This window comes from Sapajus apella, unplaced genomic scaffold (genome assembly GCF_009761245.1).
Source record: "Sapajus apella isolate SASKATOON/1434 unplaced genomic scaffold, GSC_monkey_1.0 scaffold17, whole genome shotgun sequence".
In the NCBI taxonomy this organism is placed as follows: Eukaryota; Metazoa; Chordata; class Mammalia; order Primates; family Cebidae; genus Sapajus; species Sapajus apella.
In genome coordinates, this window is record NW_022436957.1 from 31,491,187 (window position 1) to 31,514,914 (window position 23,728).

The 23,728-nt window shown below is 34.8% G+C and overlaps 1 protein-coding gene and 1 long non-coding RNA gene across 2 annotated transcripts in view; one reads left to right on the forward strand and one right to left on the reverse strand.

Annotated features, from left to right (window-relative positions):
- The window catches only part of CFAP47 (cilia and flagella associated protein 47), a 443,615-nt gene that overhangs the window by 26,674 nt on the left and 393,213 nt on the right, over positions 1-23,728 (forward strand). The window contains exons 3-8 of the mRNA XM_032286197.1: positions 1,548-1,663; positions 5,841-5,979; positions 8,707-8,935; positions 10,416-10,576; positions 12,215-12,342; positions 14,605-14,840. Coding sequence (XP_032142088.1) covers positions 1,548-1,663; positions 5,841-5,979; positions 8,707-8,935; positions 10,416-10,576; positions 12,215-12,342; positions 14,605-14,840 — 1,009 coding nt within the window. The remainder of the gene's footprint in view (positions 1-1,547; positions 1,664-5,840; positions 5,980-8,706; positions 8,936-10,415; positions 10,577-12,214; positions 12,343-14,604; positions 14,841-23,728) is intronic.
- The window catches only part of LOC116556812, a 117,280-nt gene continuing 93,832 nt past the window's right edge, over positions 281-23,728 (reverse strand). Inside the window, exon 4 of the long non-coding RNA XR_004271170.1 lies at positions 281-515. This is a non-coding gene — a long non-coding RNA (uncharacterized LOC116556812). The remainder of the gene's footprint in view (positions 516-23,728) is intronic.

A 23,728-nucleotide genomic window follows, 5' to 3' on the forward strand; every position in this document is an offset into this window, starting at 1 on the left:
AACAAAATATGCACAGACCTCTTTGTTATCTTTGTATCAGCAGATACGCTTAATGAGATAGTAAAATGGGAAGATGCCTTTATACCATTGGAAGGTATTTGCTTACCTATTAGGGCATCCCTGAGCTTGACGACCTCTCATACTTAGCCTTGTTGTGTTTGTCATTCTCTTCTTTTCTAGCAATTCCTTATGCTATGGTCATTATATAGGTACCTTCCTCTAATAGCTGACTAGATACTCTGTTGTCCTCAGAGGTCAACTGTCTTTATATGCTGTGGCATGTGTAAGGTTTATTGCTGAGGTAAAAAGAGGAAACTGAGGCAAGTATGAGAAAATGAGAAGCTAATTTATTCGGCTCCTGGGCGAGGTTCTGTGGTCCAGGAAGGGGCCAAAGAAGTCGCTCCTGGTTGTTTATGGCGTGGGGTTTTATGGGGAGGGAAGGCAATTGATTGGCTATTGGGGAAACAAAGTGAAGGGAGTTCTATTGGCTGTTGAGAAGCAGGAAGTACATGGAGCTAGTTGCCATTGGTAGGCGGGTGGGACCTTGGGTAAGTGGGCCGGTTGGGGGCGTACGGGGCAGACTGCTACCAGGCAAGGTTTGGTGGGGCTTCTTTAAAAATTTTTCTGCAGGGTTTTTCAACAGCGGGCTGGGGGTTGGATGCATAGTTTAGTGCTGAGTGTGGGCTTGGGTATGGTATGTAGAGGCAGGTGTGGGGAAGCCATATGGCGAGGCCAGATAATGAGCTTGGGTGATGAAGTAGTTATCAGGCGTGGAGAGTAATGGATGTGTCCGTTTGACTCCCGGCGAGGCAACCGGCCTTACAGCATGTATGAAACCAAAACAAGTTTTCAAGATTTTCATACAAGAGGAAGAGAAACTAACAGAAGATGCAGAGAAATTGTTACATATTACCAAACTCTTAACACTGAAGTAGTCTCTGTCTCTCTTTTTCTCCCTCTCTGTGTGAAGTGTGAAGATTCCCAAGAAATTATTCTTAAGACCTTTTGCTACATCCAAAGTAGGATAATATACTTAGGAGTGCTTTTTAACCATGAATGTCTAGCCAAGTAGAAATGTATGTAACCTTATGAGGTGTATATATAAGATGATAATGGATTTTTAAAAACGTATATGAATACATGCTACAAATATGCTACAGTGAATTTTTTAGAAACACTTATGAAAAATAAATTGTATCATTTTGTACTTAGATCTTGTTTCAGACCCTAGATGGTATGTTATAGCATCACTGCATTCTTTTATTTCATAAAAGATTTGAAAACATTCAAACTATTTATTTGGGATGGCATACCATGCACTTAGATGCACAAAGTTTTATTTCTTTGTTAAAATGTAACCCATTACTTTGTTTTCATTTCTTTATTTCATAATTCCTTTTATTGACAAATATGCCACCAGTAGACCAGTAAAGAAACTGAAATGTCTTTTAAGGAGTTATGTGCCCATCTATATTCCCCTACATATTTAACTATAAGGCTGTTATGATTGTTAAATTAATTATGTGGCCTTCTTTTCTCCTCCCTAGGTTGATTCCATCCTGCAAACTGACAATTGAATCCGTAGTTGATTTTGGCACATTGGTTGCGAATAGTAAAGTATATTGTAAAGAGATTACTATCTCTAATCATGGCAAAGTTCCAGGTAAATACTTCCTGTAATATTTACCTATACTTTTAGAAGAGTTGGCATTATTTGAAATGTATACTTTGTGAAATAGATTACCTAATTTAACTGAAAAAAAACTCTATCATTTGAAATAGCTCAAAACCAAAGGTCCTAAATAGCATTACTGTAAAAGACTGATAGGCAACAATTCAAGAAAAATTAACCTTCCTCTTTATGATCCTGATTAATACAGTAAGACTCTCAAATGACTGCTGATGTCCCTCAGGATAGGAGGCAGGATAGTGTCAGAGAAATTACATGGTTCAGAGACAGAATTAGAGCACAGTGTTTATTAGTTGTGTGATTTGGGGCAAGTGTTTTTAAGAATTTTGAACTTTAGATTTCTCATTTATAAATTGCGGCTGATAAAATGTACGATGGTGAATTATGTACACACTTTGAATTGTGGTATGTCACTTGGCTCATCATAGATGCCTAATAAATATATTTGCCCTCTTTCTCAATCATATTCAACTTTGAATTAACATCAAGCTCCCCAGAAGGCTTTTGTTAATTTTTTTGTTGAAAGAATAAATGCTTCTCTCTTCTCCAGATTGACTTTTTTCCGGGGATTCTTACTGTGAACTAAGAGAGGGTGTGTGTGTGTCTGTATGTCTGTACATTCATGTATACTTTAATTTGATAGCATACAGTAAGCATAGGAGCACTTATCCCTTCAGTGTCCTGATTCGATGGACCCTTCATCTCAGCTGTCTATAGCTGTGGGAACTCTTATAAGTTTTATGTGCCCCCCAAGTCTTACCAGCGAGCAAATCTATAGGTCTGTTTTCCATGGCTTATTGGCAAAAGTTGACATAGTTGGCCACTGCCACTTTCTTGGGAAAACAAAACAAAAACAATTCAAACTCCTTTGGCTTCTGTGACCACTCACTCTCTTATATAGAATACTAATTAATAACTCAGGCCCTGAAGTGAAGTTGAACAGGGCCCAAATCTTAGTTGCATCATTTACTATCTGGGAGGCCCTGGACAAGGAGTTTGGACTTCCCAGACATCCATTCTGTCACTTACAGATTAGAGATAAGATAGTACCTTTCTCCTCTAATGGTGGTGGTGATTAATAAAATGCTTAGCACACCCCCTGGCATATATTAACTTTTCAGTAAATATTAGCTATTTATGTTATAATTATTATTTTTTGATCACCTCTCCCACCTTCAATTCTCTTCTAGACTGGTGTTCCTTTCTGTGGTATATTAAATGTGAATGTTTCCTACAGTTTGCCGTAGACTCTTATGTCTCTTCAGTCAAGAAGCTCTTCTTAGTCCATCACTTCCTTTCCTTTTATTTCAGTGACTTTTCCCAGGTCTATACCACCCTTTGGATATATTTCAGTTTTCTCAAACTTAACAGCTTCCCCAATACTTCTTTTTTCTTTTTCAATGAATGTTACCACTATGTATTTGGACATTTCAGAAACTTGGCAACATTTTCAACACCTCTCCCTTTTTCACTTCCTACCCCATTGGTCAATTAGTAAATCTTATCTGTTCACTTCATAATTAAGCCAGTAATCCTACTTGTGTTTGCCCAGTGCTACTTTTTTTTTTTTTTTTTACAAAAAGCCATGATCTTCCCTTGCCAACCTAAATTATTTTCCTGACATTACTTCCTTTTATTTTATTTCCCACATATATGCCAGTGCCATATCTGAGAATAAATGAAAATTTGATCACAAACATTCCATTTGTAACATTCTTTTTTTTTGAGATGAAGTCTCGTTCTGTTGCCCTGCCCAGGCCGGAGTGCAGTGGCGTGATCTCTGCTCACTGCAACCTCCGCCTCTCGGGCTCAAACGATTCTCCTGCCTCAGCGTCCATAGTAGCTGGGAATATAGGCATGTGCCACCATGCCTGGCTAATTTTTGTGTTTTCAGTAGAGACGGGGTTACACCATGTTTGCCAGGTTGGTCTTGAACTCCTGATCTCGAGTGATCTGCCTACCTCAGCCTCCCAAACTACTGGGATTACAAGCATGAGCCACCGTCCTGGCCAATATTCTTTTTGTTAATAACTCTCTTCTCTTAGGATGATGTTCTTGCTTCTGTTGTTAGCAATTTAAAAAGCCAAACAAATAGTTTTTGTATTAAAGTTAAATAAGATATGGTAATTTTGACATACCTGCAATTTAAACGTACTTGGAAAATTAAACAATATTATTTTGTATTTTGTGTTGCTTCTGAATAAGTTTTTGAAATATTCACTTAAACTCTTTTGTCAGATTATGTCTAAATGGTTACAATATAGGAAACTTTAACTGACTCAGCCTTAACTAAATTTATATACCATTTTTTTTTTCTTACAGAATTGAGTCAATAATACCTATTTATTTGAAATGGACATAATTTTATAGATTTTTTACTTATGATAGAAAATTAACTTTAAATATTATGTTATTAGCACATCTATAAAATGATTGACTTAACCAATGTTGTTAGTTACTTTGTGTTTTCAAATATTGTCTTTTTTATATTTTCATTACTTTTGTTGTGCTAACATTTTGTTTCCCTAAATTAAATGAATACTTTTGGAAAATGTCATCAGATGTGATTTAAAACTGGTGAATTCAGAATTTGCAAAACTGTTTATTTTCGCAGCATGCTCATTCATGTTATAATGATAATAAAGAGACTAGTGATTGGCTGCTTCTATTTTTTGGCCATATTTTAAGTACTGCTTAGTGGTAAGCAGTGTGTAGGGCATGGTGACCGCAGACATAAAAAAGAGATTGTATCTGATTTCAAAGACTGCATGCACTAATATAGGCATAAAACATTACCATAAATTATGAGCCATTTCTGCTTTCAGAATAAGAAACTTTGTAGCCTTTTTCTCATATGTGATTTGATTTCAGAAACTCATCTTTGCCCTTATCCTATGTGAACTGGTTAAATTCATCTCCTGGGGAGTGGTGGTAACTATAAGTATGAAACTGTGGTCAGAAATATCCAAGTGAAAGTCTCATCTTCATTAGTTACTAACTGTAGTAGTTATTGCTGTATAACAAATCACCCTAAAATATTTTCAAACAGCAATTATTTTTTAATTGGTCGCGTGGTCATGTGTATGCAAATTGGCTGGAACTTGGCTGATCTAGGCTGAGCTCAGCTGGGTGCTCTGCTTCAATCTGAGGCAGCTGGGCCTGTTCTGTTTCTCCCTGCAGGTCTGTGGGTCAGCTGGGTGGCTCTGCCCCACATTTACTCATTCTAGGATATGGACCAAAAGGACAGCAGTTACTCAGGAGAAAACTTTCCAAAGTCAAGGGGCTTGATCATGAAATTTGCTTTGGCCAATTACATGTAGGTTGATTGACAGCATGCCAGTTCCAACCTAGATGCACTTCTACCATGGGAAGTGGGAAGTGTTTCTCCTGAGTAATTGCTGTCCTTTTGGCCCATGACCTAGAATGAGCAAATGTGGAGCAGAGCCAACCTGCTGACCCACAGCCCTGCACTGAGAAACTCTGGAACAATAGGGTAAAGATACAAATGTGGAAAAAGGTGAAGAATTGTGCTCAACAAGCTAATCTACCATAGCAGTTGTGTGACTTTGAACAAGTCATTCAACATTTCAAAGCTTCTATTTTCTTATTTGCAAAATGGAGGTAATGATTGAAACTATTATATCATAGATTATATATGGAAATTAAATAACATGCAGAGCTCTTAACATAAGTGTCTGAATGTAGTAAGCAGATAATACATTTTAACTATTGGTGAGAGTTGAGTTCTAACAACAGGATCATATTTGTTGGGTGACCTTAGAGACTGGATTTACAATTAAAGCCTTAGTTCTATGTACACTGTAGACCATCTACTCCAGGGATATTCAATCTTTTGGCTTCCCTGAGCTACATTTGAAGAAGAGTTGTTTTGGGCCACACATAAAATACACTAACACTAACAATAATTGATGAGTTTAAAATATCTCAAAAAAATCTCATAATGTTGTAAGAAAGTTTATGAATTTGTGTTGGGCTGTGTTCATAGCTATCCTGGGCTGCCTGTGGCCCATGGGCCACATGTTAGGCAAACTTGGTCTACTCCTTAAAGTATGTTGGTCCCCTAATGAGAGAGTGTGAATGTAACATTGTAAGGGTCCAGATAGAAACTAACTGCCTTTATTCCCTTTAGGCACGTTTAATGCAGAATACCGTGGCCAATTACCCATCCTCATTTTTCCAACTAGTGGTGTTGTAGGTGCTAAGTCATCACTGATTATTAAAGTGGATTTCTGTGCAGACCAGCCAAGAATTGTAGATGAAAAGGCAATGTAAGTATATATTGCAGTTCTAAAAATTCTAATATGGATTTCAGTGCTTTTCTGTTTAACCCTTCAGATGTGCCTTCAACTGTATGTTAGCTTCTTTGTTCTTTCATTTAGCATTGTTCATTGATTCCCTGCTATTTGCCAAGCAGTAGGCTTTTAAGAAATACGAAGAACTAGAGGATGACATATAGGTACACATAACGGGATATTCTATTTTGAATTTCATTGAGGTGAGAGAGTGGACCAGGGAAGGGCTTCACTAACAAGGTGATAGTTGAATCAAATACTTATTGGTGAGTAGTAATTAGCCAGGCAAAGAGCAGTGATGTGATTTAGGGTGTGTGTGTGTGTGCACGTGCATACGCGTGTCTGTGTGTGTGTTGGGGTGGTGGGAGTTAGTGATGGGAGTAGCATAGAGGAGGGATTTCAGGCAGAGCAAGCAACATACTGGAAATCCTTGAGGCAAAAAGACAATATTGCATGTCGAGGGATCTGTGGCAATGTAAAATTAAAAAGATGGAGGAGGGGAATGACAGGAGACAAGATCAGAAAAAAGGAATGAAATGGTCTAGTTTTAAGGGCTATGTAGTTCAGCATTTTTGTGCAGTATGTCTCAATTCATTGGTAGAATGTGCAATCAATATAATGGGCCATCACCAGTATTTTTAACAAATGAATTGAAAATATCAGAATGCATCTGTGGAGTGTGTGTGTTGTGTTGGTTTTTGTTTTGTTTTGTTTTTTGTTTTTTTGGTGTGTGTGTGTGTGTATTCCTGCATTGGAATGTAACATACATTTTTTAACTGAAGGTCACAGTCATAAATATATGATAAACAGATGTGAGCCCTGATAGGAGCTTGAGTTTTATTGTGAAGGCTATGAAGTCTTAGGAGGGTTTTAAGAAGGAGAGTATCATGATTAGTTTGTATTTTAGAAAGGTCATGCTAGTGGCAGTGTACAAAACAGACCAGGGAGTACAAATGTGGAGTGAGAAATTTGACTGGAAATTATAGTAAAGCAAGAGGAAAATGATAAAGGTTTGAGGTAAGGTCAATTGAGAAGACTGTTAGAAGTGTGCAAATTGGAGATAGGCTATGGAGTTAGATTTGACTAGATTTGGTGACTGATTGTAGCAAAGGAAGGTAAGAGGTGGAACAGGGTTATCAGAGAAGATGTTAAATTCAGTTTTGACATGTTGGAATGGATTTACTTTTCAGATTCCTGGTGGAGCTGGCTGGGGCTTACTAAATTATCTCGAGCCCCAGAAAGAAATTTGGTTTAGATGTGTAAGTCTTACTCAAAATACTTGAGATCAGAAGTGTTTTAAATTTAAATTTTGTTTGGATTTTAGAATATTTGCATTATAATTACTAGTTTAGTATCTTTAATCTAAAAATCTGAAATCTGAAGTGCTCCAATAAGCATTTCCTTTGAGTTTTATGTCAGCATTTAAAATGTTTTGGATTTTGGAGCAGTATGAATTTCATATTAGGAATACTCAGCCTGTATAGGGTTCAAGATTGTCAGTGTATAAGTGGTAGAAGAAACAGAAGTGTTGAGAATGACTTTGAGAAGGAGAGTAGAGTGAGAAAGAGTTAGACAAAAACATTACTATTCGTGTTAACTATTAATCAAATTTCAAAAAGTTTCCAGTCTTAGAAGAGTGAGAAGGTTGGGCCTGAGTGAGTTAAAAGAAAACCTTGAAATTCTGGTGTCAAGGAAGCAAAGGGAGGAGTAATATGTAAAGAGGTGGAATAAACAATGCCCAATGTCATAGGATATAGTGTAAGATAAGGGCTTAGGTGATGGTTGTGGAGTAGTCACTTATCTATGGTGTCTGATGGGCCTAAATTGAAAGATTGTATTTATGCTGGAGAGGGATAAAAATGAAAGAGCAGTTCCCAAAGGAATTGAAATTCATCTGAGAAGTGAAGTTTAATGGAGAAATAATTATTTCAGCAAAAAAGTGGGAATTTTGTTTTGCTTTGCTTTTGAGATGAGATTTCTTTCTGTCACCCAGACTGGAATGCAGTGACACAATCATGGCTCACTGCAACCGTGACCTCCCAGGCTCCAGCAATTCCCCCACCTTAGCCCCCAGAGTAGCTGGACCTAAAGGTGTGTGTCACCATGCCTGACTATTTAAAAAAGTATATTTTTTGTAGAGATAGGGTCTCACTGTGTTGCCTAGGCTCCTCTCAAACTCCTGGACTCTAGCAATCCTTCCTCCTCGGCTGCCCACAGTGCTAGGATTACAGGTGTGAGATCACACCCAGCCAGCAGTGGGTTTTATGGAGATACTTTAAATGGTAAGGAATTGAGGTGTAAGGATGGGAATAAGATTAGCTGTTGGACTTGGGAGATAAGAATTATAAAAGAATTTCAGAAATTGAGAACTAGAGGCAACCATACAAATCACTTAAATAATTGGCAATATGAATATGCCATTGAGTTGTTTCTGGGGTCAGTTCATGAGATTGTTTTACAACTTTGTTGTTTCCTGAAGACAATGAATTAGCATGCACATATGCCATTCCATTGTGTAGATTCAGATATACAGAGGAAACTGATAACGTCTGCTACGTAAGTGAAAGGAACTACTCTTAGGCTACTGAATTTTAATTATAATGTGGTTCTATAAATTTTTTGTTTATCAAAATTTGTAGGAGAAAAAGTATTTAGAATTCTAATTAAAATATATATGTCTGTGCATACTTTATTATCTTGTAGAGTGCTTTTGCAAGATCAACCTGAGACACTCTTGAGTATCAAAGCTCATGTGGTTGAGCAGATTATTGAATTATTACACACAAGTCATGACCAAAGGCTAGAATGCTTACGATTTGGTACTATTTACTTCGGAACATCAAAACTTAAATATGCACGTATATACAATAATAGCCCAGAGCCCATAAATTGGGTGGCTATTATACAAGATGATGCCGTCGGAGAAGAACTGGTAAGTAAATGGTGTGATGGGGATATCAGGTATTATGATTTAAAAGAGATTGTGTTAAATCTACTAATAACCAACAAGCTTTTTAATTATTCAAAATACATTTTAATATGGGCAGATAGATTTGATTTCATATGTATCCAATGGCAACCTCAAAAAATTCACAAATTAAGTGAACATTTATGGTAATATATATCTGAAGTAAATCAGACAAGTGCTTCTTATAGATCAATGGCTAATTGAAGGTATTTCTGTTCTCATCAATTTTTAAAATTTTTTTTCAAAAATTTTTTTTATTGTACTTTAAGTTCTGGGGTACATGTGCAGATCTTGCAGGATTGTTACGTAGGTACACACGTGACATTGTGGCTTGCCGTCTCCATCCCCCCCGTCACCTACATTAGGCATTTCTCCTAGTGTTGTCCCTCCCCAACCTCCCCGCCTCCCACTGTCCCTCCCCAGCCCTCCATTCCCAGGAGATCCTGGTGTGTGATGTTCCCCTCCCTGTGCCCATGTGTTCTCATTGTTCAACACCTGCCTATGAGTGAGAACATGTGGTGTTTGGTTTTCTGTTGTTGTGTTAGTTTGCTGAGAATGACGGTTTCCAGATTCATCCATGTCCCTGCAAAGGGCATGAACTTATCATGTTTTATGACTGCATAGTATTCCCTGGTGTATATGTCTCACATTTTCTTTATCCAGTCTATCACTGATGGGCATTTGGGTTGGTTCCAGGTCTTTGCTATTGTGAACAGTGCCACAGTGAACATACGTGTGCATGTGTCTTTATAATAGAATGATTTATAATCCTTTGGGTATATACCCAGTAATGGGATTGCTAGGTCAAATGGAATTTTTATTTCTAGATCCTTGAGGAATCGCCGCACTGTCTTCCACCATGGTTGAACTAATTTACACTCCCACCAGCAGTGTAAAAGTGTTCCTATTTCTCCACATCCTCTTCAGCATCTGTTGTCTCCAGATTTTTTAATGAATGCCATTCTAACTGACATGAGATGGTATCTCAATGTGGTTTTGATTTGCATTTCTCTAATGACCAGTGATGATGAGCATTTTTCCATATGTTTGTTGGCCTCATAAATGTCTTCTTTAGAAAAGTGTTTTTTTTTTTTTTTTCCTTGTAAATCTACTTTAGTCCTTTGTAGATTCTGGATATTAGCCCTTTGTCAGATAGGTAGATTGCAAACATTTTTTCCCATTCTGTTGGTTGCCAGTTCACTCTAATGATTATTTCCTTTGCTGTGCAGAAGCTCTTAAGTTTAATTAGATCCCATTTGTCTATTTTGGCTTTTGTTGCCATTTTATGATGTGCCTTGGCCAAATTTATGTATAAATGTTACTTTAAAGATATATATTTGCTATTTCCTTGATTCTGGAATTTCAATAATTATTTTATAACCTCTTTGAAAAAATTTTTTGTGTTTTGCATTAATACTCATTTATTTCTGACTTTGTATTACAGGGTACGAATATTCGACAAAGAACAGATATTGCTTTAAATAGTCTCACCTCCATAAGAAAAGTAAAGGACATAGATACTACTACCATTGTCTCCTGTGTTCCTAATGAAGGGACTTTACAACCTTATCAAAAGATTGTAATTACATTTTGTTTCAGCCCAAAGTAAGCAAAAATTAATTTCATTATAATGTTAAGTATTAATGGAAAGTAGACTAACCGTACTTGAATCAGATTCACTTTAATACTATAATAGTAAAACTTGCCAGAAGGCAGAAATCAGATTTTGCTTGTCATGGTTCTAGATGTTTCTAACATGGTTAGTAATATTTCTAATAATTCTAAATATGGTTCTAAGTACTTCATGGAAACTTAAAAATCTCCCTAGACCTTGTGGAAATGGGGTGGAGGAAGCACAAGTTTTAAGTTGTTTTAGAATGTGGCCCCAAATTGTTTGTGTAGTCAAGACCTTGTTGTCCCCACGAATTGTCAGGTGCATGCAGCACATTGTAGGCCCCTCCAAAGAGGATGAAATGCTTCTGTTAAGGCAAAGTTATTGCTAACTATCATAAGTATTAAACCTATAGCACCTTCCTGGGATCAGTCAAACTTGTTTGCTGAAATTCATACAGACTTTTAGCATGTAAGCTAGTGTACATTTTTCATAATTCCATGAACTTTTTGCTATTTAATTTGAAGAACATGCTGTTTTAAATACATAATAGCAATTTCAGTGATACCTTGATAGATTGCAGTATGTGTGAACTGATTCAATTGCAAGTATATTTTCCCTTGTTTCTGAGAGGGTAATATTTAATGTACTTCTTTTTGTGGAATAGGGTTGCTTGGTAACATCGATTACCTGTTGAAGATAGAGCTTGCTGTAATTTAAAGAGGTTAAAAAATCAAGTAATTGTTCTATATGTAAATCCAGAATTGCCTTATTAATGATACCTTCATACAAGTAATTTCTTCGGTGAAACTATAAGATTCTCTTTAATACACGATCTTTGAAATTTCAAATATTCTATTCTTTTTCATGGTAGCAGGTTACCTGGAGAGTCTAGCATAAGATCGTAGGTATGTGTACGATTTGAAGTCTTAGTTAAACATGTTTTGAACATACTATTTGTATTCATATTTAATATTACATATCAGTCTTTTGTAAATGTAGTTGAGCTTGCACTGCTAGAAGAGCTGACCTCTAGGTAAGACAAAGATAGCCAATGAGCAGACCTATGACATAACCCATCTCTACGTTTGCTCCTATTTTCCTTCCTCCTAGACTTCCTTTCCTTTTTCCCTTGAACAAAATTTAACTGTTAGCAAATCTTGTTCTCCAAATTACTTGTCCACAATGAAAGCGTGGCTGGCAATATGCACTTAGTACATTGGAGAAGTCAAATATGTAACAAATGTTTTTTATTACGCCCAAGAGTAAGATGGACTATTGTAAAGAATTAATCAGACTCCTAAGCTAGAGGTGAATTTTGCCTGGAAAGAAAATCCTTTGCAGAGAAAGTGGCATTTGAGCTGGACCTTGAAGACTTGGTAAATTTAAATTACTCTTGTCTTTACAATGTTGGCATGAACTCATTTTTCTGAGCTTTATACCCTGTAGCCTTCTTCTGGCAAATCTCTCTGGCTATGCAGTAAATTTGGAAAATGGATCACAGTTGTATTTTCATTCCTTAGCATTCACTTGCTTGCATAGATTTAAAGATTGAGTTGATACTCCCTCTTACAAGGTGATAAAGTGTACCACCTTTACTTTAAAAATAACTCATTGTGATTTTTTTACAGACTTACGGATGAATGTAAAAAGGATATTGGACCTTCATACAGGCAGGACTACGTTCTCTTTTTGAGATTTGAGTCAGTAGGAAGTAAAGATGGATTTTTGAGAGATGATGACTATAAAACCATCAAAAGTAAGTGTGAAATTAACAAAATTATCAAAATTTAAATTTAAACATTTAAATTGTTTAAAAATTTGAACATCAATATCTGTAGAGACAATTTAATAAAATTTATAATTATTGAATAGAACAAAAACGCAAACATGTTCAAGAGACCTTAAAGTGTCATCTGTGGCATGTTAGGAAAGAAGTCAACTTCACAATTATTTGCGTAGTAATTTTCCAGGTTAGAAGTTAGCTTACTTTATAATTTTAAAATGATTTTAGATAAACATGATGATCTAGAGTTTAAGGAATAAAAAAAAAACAAACCCTGATTTATTTTTCTATGTATGCCTAGGTTTTTTCTTAGGGATTGGTATGGGCACAAATGACCCATTCCATCTCTACTAAACCTTCAGCTCTCTTAGAATCTACAAATAGGAGCAGAAAAAAAAAGATCTAGCTAGTAGGGTGCAGGACCAATAACTAGTGTTATTGGACACTGGTAATTGTACATGTTTTGCAGGCCACATGTCAAGATGTCTTATATGTTTTCCATTTCAGGTTATATTAGGTTGGTTGTAGTGAGGAAAAAAAATGGAATGGGACTTGGAGTTCAGCTTAGCAAGACAGATGAAAGAGAAAATAGAGAATTAGGAAGGTTATGAATCAAATCCAGGAAAGTGAGCTATACCAAGGAGGGGTTAGGTCATCATGCTGGATATTTAGGCAAATTGGGTATGTTGGTATAAGTGATATGGAGCAGGATTTAACTGTATTCCTTGGGCAGAAATGGATTGTTCTGTTACTATTTATATCATGTTTTGTGATGTTGAGCTATGTCTGCCAATCCCACACAGCAATGGCAATTCCACATTTGTACAAAGTTTGCAGGTAAATCTAGTTTTGAATAGGTAGGGATGGAGTTACTTGGTTTGCCTTAAAGGTAACGTAGAGTCTAAGATTGGCTACTAAGAGCATTAGTGAAAAAATACAAACTCTTTTTCTTCAGTTCTAGTTACACTGCCCTCTCTGCAAAATTGTTCTTCTGCTGTCGTCTTTCTAGTTTCCCCAAAGCTTCATGATTATATTTTTGCCCAGCTTCTATTCAATTGTCCATTATTATAATTACTCTTTTTCATGTACACTTGTGTCTGTTGGTCTGTCTCCCATAGTGTCTGTCTGAAAAACCTCTAATTCTGTGAAATTCAACTTTGAATCTACATTGGGTGTGCACGTGGGAAGCTGATTGTGTTGGAGAAAAACACACAAACGTATTGAGAGGTTTCACTTTGTGTCTATAGTCACTAATCCCAAATGAGTTCTTTAAGCTGTTTGACATTCCTATTGCATTTACCCATTCATTCACTCTTACACAATCTGAAATGAATATCACATACCTTTTATTCTCTCCTCAAGTCTCCACTCTTTCCTCCTTCATCTTCACTCCTAAGCTTGTAAATGCAGAGTGGCCTAGTAGACATTTCCATTAGAATATCTACTAGGTATCTCAACTTAACATGTCGCAAACAGAACTCCTGATTTTTCCACAACCGACTCCTCCTTCAGTCTCTCATTTCATGAAATGGCAATTCCGTCATTTCGGTTGCTAAGACAAAAAACTTAGAGTCATCCTTTATCACTTCATTTCCCTATTCTGTGGCCAATGTATCAGCAAATCTTCTTAAGTCTACCCTCAAAAATATATCTAAAATTTGACAATTTCTCACCAGTTTTCTACTCCTCTCCTCTAGCTGTATTTGATTCTTTAAAGTTGTTTGAACATGACAGACAATTTCCTGACTTAGCATATTTGTACCTGCTGTTCTCTCTGCCTGGAATATACTTTTCCTAGATTTTTTACATATTTTTTCCAGACTCCCTTTATATCTTTGGCTCAAGTATCTCCCTATCAGAGAGGCGTTTTTGGACATTGCTACATAAAACAGAATTCCCAAGACCTTGTACTCTGTCTCACCTTGTTTTACTTTTACCCATAATACTTATCTTCTACAAAATGCTGTGTAAACATATAGCATTATTTGGTTGTTTATTGTCAGTGTCACCTCACTAGAATGCAAAGTCCGTAAAAGCAGGAATGTTGTCTTTTTTATTCACTGCTGTACCCCCAAGGCGAGACACAGAGAAGGCACTCAATAATTTTGTTGAAAGAAAAGATTGAATGAGCTACCCAATTTGCATTAGGTCTTTCAGACAACAAATGGACTAAGCAAATATATTCTGGATTCCCCAAACACTTTTTATGTTCAACAGTTATTATTGCTTTCACAGATGAGCAACTTCAGAAAATGGAATTAGCGCTGACGGGATCAGGAATTCCGGTTTTACTACAGTTTGATCCAGGAAAAGTTCTGAATTTTAAACCCTGTTTCATGGGTGAACGGTCAGAAATTCACTTTATCATACAAAATCAATGCCAATTACTTCCTGTGATATACTACTTTCCAAGAAATGCACATTTTAAAATTGAACCTGAAAAGGGCAGGATTAATCAGGGCGGCATCGTGGTAAGATAATTTTTCTTTGCTTTTCCATTGCAGTTAACATTTTAAGGTGTGCTAAAATGCTATGCAGAGGATTAGAAACAACATTTGTTCTACCAGTGTTTATAAATAGTTTCTCTTCTGTGGCCTAGTTATGAAAACTTTTGTATTAGTACTCATATAGAATCCATAGTGATTTGTTAAGTGACTGTCATGTGCCAGTGAAAGCATTTGACACTAGGGAATTTAAAGAAATGCAAAACATAGGTACTTCCTCTAGGATGTTAGACATAGACACAGGTAGGTATGGCTTAAGGAGAATGCAAAGTATGTTAAGATAAAGTTGTAACAAGGTGATATAGAAACTCAGATAACAGGATGTTTACTTCTAACCAGATAGAAAAGTCTTCATAGGAGAGTAAAGTATGAGCCAGACCTTGAAGCTTGGGTAGAATTTCGAAGTTTGAAACTGGTGATATTTACCAGACAGGCCTAGAACTTGTGCTGCTGGTGCAAAGCAGAAAAAGAGAACAACAAGGCATACCTGTGAGCACTAGATCAGCTTCTGCTTGTCAGGAGCTGATTTTCTTTTCATTGCTGCACAGATAACTCTTTTCCATATCCTCTAAACCGTGGGTTAAAAGACTATGGTGCATAGGTCACATATGGCCTGATGCCTGTTTTGGTAATTAATGTTTTCGGAATATAGCCACTCTGTATTGTTCACCTATTGTCTAAGGCTATTTTTACACAAAATGCAGAGTTGACTGGTTGTGAGAAGACTGTATGCCCCATGAAGCCCAAAGCATTCACTGTCTGGCAATTTGCAGAAAAAGTTTATCGAACCCTGCCTTAAATATAGCAAACATGAGTGCATTCAGTTTCTCCTCAGTTTCTTATGTTATCATCTTTCTTCCACTGCAGTGATGCAGTTTATAAAGTTATTGAAGGAAGCTTTCTCCCAACTGCAATTAAGAACTATTGTATATGTGTTTATACACATGCAGCTCCTATTTATATCTCTTACTGTTTCATTAGTATGACTCTCTCCTTCCAAATTTGGATAGACTGTAATCAGTTTTCATAGAATAGCAACAAATGTTAACCACTTTATACTGAATGTTTTCTTTTTAACTGCTTCCTAGATTTCCTGTAATCCAAGGCTCTTAAACCTACCCACTCAATTATTTTTCTCCATTACAATATGCATCTTTCAAAACATATCTGATAGCTAATTCCACAATATTATTTTTAACCCTCTACAATTGTGAATTTCTCTTACACTAACCCTTTTCAAATTAGTAAAAATGTGAATGTAAGAAATATGGTAGACACTGGACAATTGTGACTTGCACTGACTGGTCAAAGAGCTTTTGACTATTTAGAAATGTGATAAGATTATTCTTTTTAAATACCAACTTTATAGATATGTAATCCACATACCATAAAATTCACATATTGAAGTATACAATTCAGCGGTATTAATATGTTCAGAGAGTGCACACATCAGCACTAATTCCGCAACATTCTCTTCACCGCAAAAAGAAACCCCATGCCCATTAGCAGTCTCCCCTTCTCCTCATTCATCAGCCCCTGGCAAATGTTAATCTATTCTCTAGTCAGTAGGTTTTCCAGTTTGGGTCATTTTCTATAAATATTATATTTATATATGGCATTTTGTGTATGGCTTCTTTCATTTAGCATAATGTTTTCAGGGTTCATGCACATTGTAATATGTATGAATGCTTCATTTTTATAGCCAATTTATATTCCTTTGTAAGGATATATCACCTTTTGTTTAACTAGTCATCAATTGAGGGACATTTGGGTTGTTTCCACCTTTTGGCTATTATGAATAATGCTGCTGTCAACTTTCATGTACAAATTTTTGTGTGGAGAAAGTTTTAATGTTCTTGAAACACACCTAAGAATGGAATTGTTGGGGTCATATGAAAACTGTATGTTTAACTTTTTGAGAAACTGTCATACTGTTTTCCAAAGTGATTGTACCATTTTAGATTCCCACCAGCAATAAATAAACATTCCAGTTTATCCATGCCCTCCCATGCTTGTTAATGTATTTCTTTTTTTAATTATTATTATAGCCATCCCAATGGGTGCAAAGTGGCATGTCCTTATGGTTTTCATTTATATATCCTCAGTAACTAATGATGACAAATATCTTTTCATATACTTATTGTCCATTTGTATATTTTCTTTGGAGAAATATTTATGCATATCTATAATAAGGCAGAATAATGGCCCCCTAAAATATCTCTATCTTAATCTCTAGAAATTATGAACATGTGATGTTCTATGGCAAGGGCTAATTCAGGTTTCACTTGAAATTAAGACTGTTAATCAACTGACCTTAAAATAGGACAATTAGCCTGGGTTGTTCAGGTGAACCCTGTGTACTCCCAGTTTCATTACAAGTGGAAATGGAGGACAGAAAATATGTCAGTGTCAAAATGATGGAAGACTTTACTGTCCATTGATTTCTGGTTCTGAGGGCGGAAGGGGGTGGGGTGCATAAGCCGAAGAATGGGATGGCTTTTAGAATCTGGAAAAGGCAAGAAAGCAGATTCTCTGCTATAGCTTCCAGAAATAAACAGTCCTATTGACACCTTGATTTTCATCCTGTATTAGCCTTCTGACAAGTGTAAGCTAAGAAATTTGAGTTATTTTAGCCAACAAGCTTTTTGGTAATTTTTTATTCCAAAATAGAAAACTAATAGAATGTATTTTACTAATTTTTAACTGGTCTGCCTTTTTGTTATGGAATTGCAAGAGTTCTTTATACATTCTCAATACAAGTCCTTTGACAGATACAGAAATCACAAATATTTGATTCCATCCTGTGGATTGTCTTCCCACTTTCTTGATAGTTTCCTTTGAAGGATAAAATTAATTATTTTGATAAAGTTCAATTTATCTGTTTTTTCCTTTTGTTTCTTGTGCATTTAGTATCATATCTAAGTAGTCATATATTGTCTGAGTTCATTAAGTTTTGTTCCTATGTTTTTCAGTAAGAATTTTAGCTCAAACTTTTAAATCTGTTATCCATTTTGTTATTTTTTATACATGGCATGATTCAGAGGTTGAAATGTATTTTTTTCATAGAGATGTCAAGTTATCACAGAATATTGTCACATATATAAAAAAATCAATTGACCATGAATGTAAGGATTTCTAGACTAAAAATTCTATTTTGCCTATCTGTATTTATCCTATGTCAGTACCACGATATATTAATTACTGTAACTCTTTTTATTTTTTTTGAGACAATGTACTTCAGCATGTTGGCCAGGCTGCTCTTGAGCTGCTGACCTCAAATGATCTGCCCGCCTCAGCCTCCCAAAGTGCTGGGATTACAGGTGTGAGCCACTGTACCAGACCTGTAATTACTGCAGCTTTATGATACTTTTTGAATTTGGGATATATGAGCCTTCCAAATTTTTTCTATTTAAAGAAGACTTTTGCCTAATGCGAGATGCTTGCAAATACATATGAACTTTAACATTCGCTTGCTAATTTCTGCGAAAAGAAAAGGCAGCTGGAATTTTGATAAGAATTGTGTTGAATCTGTAAATCTATTTAACGAATATTGCCATTTTAACAGTATTAAATCCTGTGATCCACAAGATTGTATGTCTTTACACTTATTTAGGTCTTCTTTAATGCCTTTTAATAATGTTTGTAGTAGTCAGTGTACAAGTCTTGTAATTATTTGAAAAATTTATTTCTAAATATTTTATCCTTTTTTGATGATATGTAAATGAAATTGAATTCTTAGTTTTATTTCTGGGTTATTCATTGCTAGTGTATATAAATGCAGTTGATTTCTGCATATTGGCCTTGTATTCTGCAAATTTTACTGAACTCATTTATTAGTTCTGGTGGTTTTTTGGTGGATTCTTTGGGATACGAGATCATGTCACCTGTGAATGGAGGTCATTTTACATCTTTCTTTCTAACATGGATTCATTTTATTTACTTATTTTCTTACCTACTTGTCCTAGCTAGAACCTCTAGTACAATATTAAATAGCGATGGCAAAAGGGGTATCTTGTCTTGTTTCTGATCTAAGGGGAAAACATTCAGTCTCTTATCATTAAGTATGATTTTAGCTGTAAGATTTTCATAGGCTGCCCTTATAAACTTGAGAGACTTCCCTTCTATTACTAGTTTGTTGCATGTTTCTATTATGGAAATGCATTGTATTTGGAACTACTTTTTCTGTGTCTATTAAAATGATAATGTGGTTTTGTCCTTTATTAAGATGGTGCATTACATTGACATGTAGATGTTAAACTTGAAATCATACTCATACATAGTATATAATCTTTTCTACATTTTGCTGGTTTCAGTTTGATGGTATTTAGTTGAGGAATTTTGCATATATATATTCATAAGTGTCATAAGACTAGAGATTTTAAAAAATATTTTGATTTTGGTATCAGAATAAAACCAGTACCACAGACTGAATTGAGAAGTACTCTCTTCTTTTAATTTTTTTGTAAATGCTTGTGAAAGATTGGCACTAATTCTTCTTTAAATGGTTGGTAGAAATTACCACCAAAGCCATTTTGTCCTGGGATTTTCTTTGCCAGAAATTTTTTGGCTATTAATTCAATCTCTTTGTTTGTTGTGAGGCTATTCATATTATCTACTTTTTCTTGGGTTAGTTTCAGTAGTTTATGTCTTTCTCTTTATAAGAATTTCCCCATGTCATTTAGGTTATCTGATTTGTTGTTATTCAATTGTTGATCACATTACCTTATAACCCTTTTTACTGATGTAAAGTTGGCCGTCCTTTCTTTTATTCCTGATTTTAGCAAAGTTAATCCTCTCTTTTTTTGCTTATTAAGTATAGCTAATTTTTTTTTCAGTGTTGTTAATCATTTCAAAGACATAGTTTCAGAACTGATTTTTTCCCTAACATTTTCTATTCTCTTTGTTATTTATTATTGCTTTCGTGTTTATTATTCCTTTCCTTCTACTCCCTTTGAACTTACTTTGTTCTTTTTTAAAAAAATTTCGTAAGGTGGATGGTTAGATTATTAATTAAAGGTCTTTTTTAAAAAATACATTGATTTATAACCATAAATTGCTATCTTGTCACTGCTTTTTCTGCGTTCCATATGTTTTGGTATGTTGTGTTTTAGTTTTTCTTCATCTCAAAATATTGTTGAATTCCCCTCGTAGTTTTATTCTCTGATCTATTGGTTATTTAGATGTTTATTGCTTAATTTCCAAAATGTGTGAATTTTTTACATTTTCTTCTCTTATGGATTTTAATTTTATTACATTTTGGTTGGAAAACAGACTGCACAGATTTCAATCCTTTTAAATGATTGAGGCTTATTGCATAACCTAACATAGTCTATATTTAAAAAGTTTCATTCAAAGTGCAAATGTGCGCTTTGGAAAAATGTGCATTCTACTGTAGTTAGGTAAAATGTTCTACAGGTATATTTTAGGTCTAATTGGTTTTTCAGTTCTCTGTTCTTTGTTGATCATATGCTTAGTTTTTCTAATCATTATTGGAAGTGGGATATCAAAGTCTCCCACTATTATAGTTGAATTGCCTGTTTTTCTCTTCACTTCTATCAGTTTTTTCATATTAGGCGCATGTGTGGTTATAATAGGCATTCCTGATGTCTTGACTCATTTATCATTATAAAATGCTCTTTTTTCAAATGTAGAACTTTTTCTATCAATATATATTTTGTCTCATATTACTATAGGTGCCCTGCTCTCTTTTGAATATTGTTTGTATATGATATATCTTTTTGCCATCCTTTCACTGTCAACCTATTTGTATCTTTGTATACAATGTGTACCTCTTGTGGGCAATATGTAGATTATATGTTTTTGCCTACTCCACCAATCTCCGCTTTCTGAGTGTACAGTGTAATCCATTTATGTGTATTCATTTATCTATTGATGAACAGATTGATTGCATATTTTGGCTATAGAATAATGCTGCAATTAACATGAAAGTGAAGATATCTCTTCAACATGCTGATTTCATTCCCTTTGGATAAAGAAAATGTGGTGTGTGTGTGTGTCTGTGTGTGTGTGAATACCATACAGCCTTAAAAAATAAGGAAATCTTGTCATTTGCAAAGCATGGATGAACTTGGAGGATGTTATGCTAAGTGAAATAAGACACACTTGGAAAGACAAATACTGCATGGCCACACTTATATGTGGAATCAAAGTTGAACTCATAGAAGCAGAGAGTAGAATTGTGGTTGCCAGGAATAGTGGATGAAAACTAATGAGATATCAATCAAAGAATACAAAATTTCAGTTAGACAGAATGAATAAGCTCTCAGAGTCTATTGTACAGCATGGTGACTATAGTTAATAATAATGTGTAATTGAAAATTGCTAAGAGGCTATAAATATTTTCAACACAAAACAGTAAGGATATATTATTTAGCTTCATTTAATCTTTTCAAAATTTATTCTAAATTACATATTAAATACTATATATTTGTATACAAATAATTTTTATGTATTAACTATACCTTAACAGAGCTGGGGGAAAGGAATGTAAAGAAAATCCATTTACTTTTTTCAAAAATTTTAATTTTAATTTTAAATTCTGATGTACATGTGCAGGATATACAGGTTTATTACATAGGTAAATGTGTGCCAACCCATTTATATGTAACGTACCTACTAGTAACATAGGATTTGCATTTGCTATTTTTCTATTTGTTTTCTGTAATTACATATCCTCCTCGTTTTCTATTATTTCATTACTGTTTTATTTTGTACTACATAGATATTTTGTAATATGCCATTTTAATTTCCTCATAATTTATTTGACTAAACTTTAAAAACATTTAATTTTTTTTATGTAATGCAGTCTCATTCACATTAATGTCAACTTAATTGTATAATATTCAAAAACTTTCCTTCAATAGAATTGTTTATTGTCTCCTCTTTATGCTATTCTCGTCATACAAATTATATGTGCTTATTCTTTAAAAGCTCATCCATACTCTAATACTTATTTCTGTATACATTGCTTTTTAAATCAGATAGGAGCAGGAAAGTATTGCAAACAAAAGTAAGTTTATACTTTTATATTTATCTGTGTAGGTAGTTATGTTTACCTGTGTTCTTAATTTCTTTTTCTGAATTTGAGTTATTGTCAAGTGTTCTTTTACTTCATTGTGATGAATTCCCTTTATATTTTTATAATGCAAATCTACTAATGATACATTCTCTTCATTTATATTTATCTGGAAATGTCTTAATTTATACTTCAATTTTGAATGATAGTTGTGCTGGTTACAGAATTTTGCATCTAGAGTCTTTTTCCTTCAATATTTGAACACACCTCCCCATTGCTTTTTGCCTTCAGAGTTTCCGATAAGAAGTTAGCTCTTCATGTCTAAATAAACCTTCTCACATGATGATTACCTTTCTTCTTGCAGTGTTTCAAGATTCTCTCTCATTGGTTTCTGGTAGTTTGACTTTGTTGTGTTTAGGTGTGGATCTATTTGATTTAACCTGCTTGGGTTTTGTTGAGTTTCTTTGATATGTATATTATCTTTATAATCAATTGAACTTTTCATCTATTACTTCTTCAAATATTTTTTCTGACCTTTTCTTTCTCTCTTCTCCTTTTTAGACTCCCATCATACACATGTGACTATGCTTGATGGTGTCCCCAAAAGTCTCTTGAGACTCTGTTCTTTATTCTTTATCCCTATGTATCTCTCTTTAGTCTGAATAATTTCAAATGTCTTGTCTTTAATTTCATGGATTAGTTTTTCTGCCAGTTCAAATCTGCTAGAGTCCCTTAAGTAAATTTAAAATTTTAGTTACGTTACTCTTCAATTCCAGATCATTTATTTGTTCTTTTTTTATAATTTCCGCACTTTATTGAAATTGTCTATTTTGTGAGACATTGTACACATACGTCCTTTAATTCTTTTGATCTGTTTCCCTCCAGTTCTTTGAAAATATTTACAGTAGTTAACTTATCATGTTTGTCTAATAAATTCACCATTTGGATTTCCATAGGGACATTGTCTATGAACTGCATCTTTCCTAGGTATTGACTATACTTTCCTGATTATTTGAGTGTTTCACATTTTTTTTCCATGTACAAAACTGGGCATTTTAAATAATATAATTTGGCAACTATGGAAATCAGAGCATTGCAGTATTTGTTGTGCTTTTTTGTTGTTGTTTTCTTTATTTAGTGATTCTCTAGACGAATTCTGTGAAAGCTTTTTCTTTATTGTGTGCAGCCAATAAAGTCTCTACTCAGTTAACTTAGTGTTCAGCTAATAATTGACAGAGGTTCCCTTAAATTCTTTGAATCAATAAGTCTCACAGCCTATATCCAGAGCCTCTGTATAAGTAAGTATGTTGGGGCATGTCTTCAATATTCTGTCAAGTAGTTTACAACTCTTTCTAGTCTTTAATTCAAATTCAGCTATAGATGAGACATGAGTGCTTTCTTAATTCTTTTCTGGGAATATACAAAGTCCTGCAGATGCAATCTAGATTTCAGAGCTTTTCAAATACCATCTGAATATCTTGTTCTAAGTGATTTTTAAATTTTTCTATTTGTGCATTTATTTATGAATAGCCTCATTTTAGCCTTAAATGGTAATGCCACCTCAAGTTACTTAGATGTTCAAAAATTGCTGCACATGCGCATACACAGAGTAAAATATAACTATATATTTGACAAAGCACTGGAGAGAGCATTGTTCACTCAGGGTGAACGCTGAATCATGTGTTACAAAACACATATGTACATGCCTCTACTAGTGAGGCTTTTGGAGTGTTCCAAACTCATTCTTTTCCCTCCTTTGGCTACTAGTCTAATGGTTTTCAGTTACCACAGTTGCAAGGCTGTTGTTTTTCAAAGTGAC